At 65.9% G+C, this 349-nt stretch overlaps 1 protein-coding gene across 1 annotated transcript in view; it reads right to left on the bottom strand.

Moving 5' to 3' along the window:
* ZDHHC14 (zinc finger, DHHC-type containing 14) overlaps positions 1-343 on the bottom strand; it is a 183,956-nt gene extending 183,613 nt beyond the window's left edge. Inside the window, exon 1 of the mRNA XM_014545040.1 lies at positions 75-343. Within this exon, the coding sequence (XP_014400526.1) occupies positions 75-319 (245 nt within the window). The 5' untranslated portion in view covers positions 320-343. The remainder of the gene's footprint in view (positions 1-74) is intronic.
* Between the last annotated feature and the right edge of the window lie 6 nt (positions 344-349).

Raw genomic sequence — 349 nt, 5'->3', positions numbered from 1 at the left:
GGGGAGGGGAGGGGCGGGGAGGCGAGGGGAGCCCGCGTGGGGAGCTCGCGTGGGGAGCTTTCCCCGCCACTTACTCGAAGGCGAAGAAGAGCCCGCTGGTGACCAGGATGAGGACGAGCGTCAGGTAGAAGACGCCCGTCTGCCGGGCCATCATGATCCTCCCGTTGCAGAAGAACTTGTTTCTTCCCGGGAAGACCTCCCATTTCCTCCGGGCCGGGATCTTCTTCTTCTTGTGGGGCGACTCCATGGGGGAGGAGCTGTGGGTGCTGATCTGACTGTACTCGCAGTCTTTCATGGGCCCGCCGCCGCCGGGAGACATCCACGAGGGAAGCCGGCGTGGGGCGCACGC

Source organism: Myotis brandtii, unplaced genomic scaffold (assembly GCF_000412655.1).
Source record: "Myotis brandtii unplaced genomic scaffold, ASM41265v1 scaffold395, whole genome shotgun sequence".
NCBI lineage: Eukaryota > Metazoa > Chordata > Mammalia > Chiroptera > Vespertilionidae > Myotis > Myotis brandtii.
This window is presented reverse-complemented; position numbering and strand designations above follow the sequence as displayed.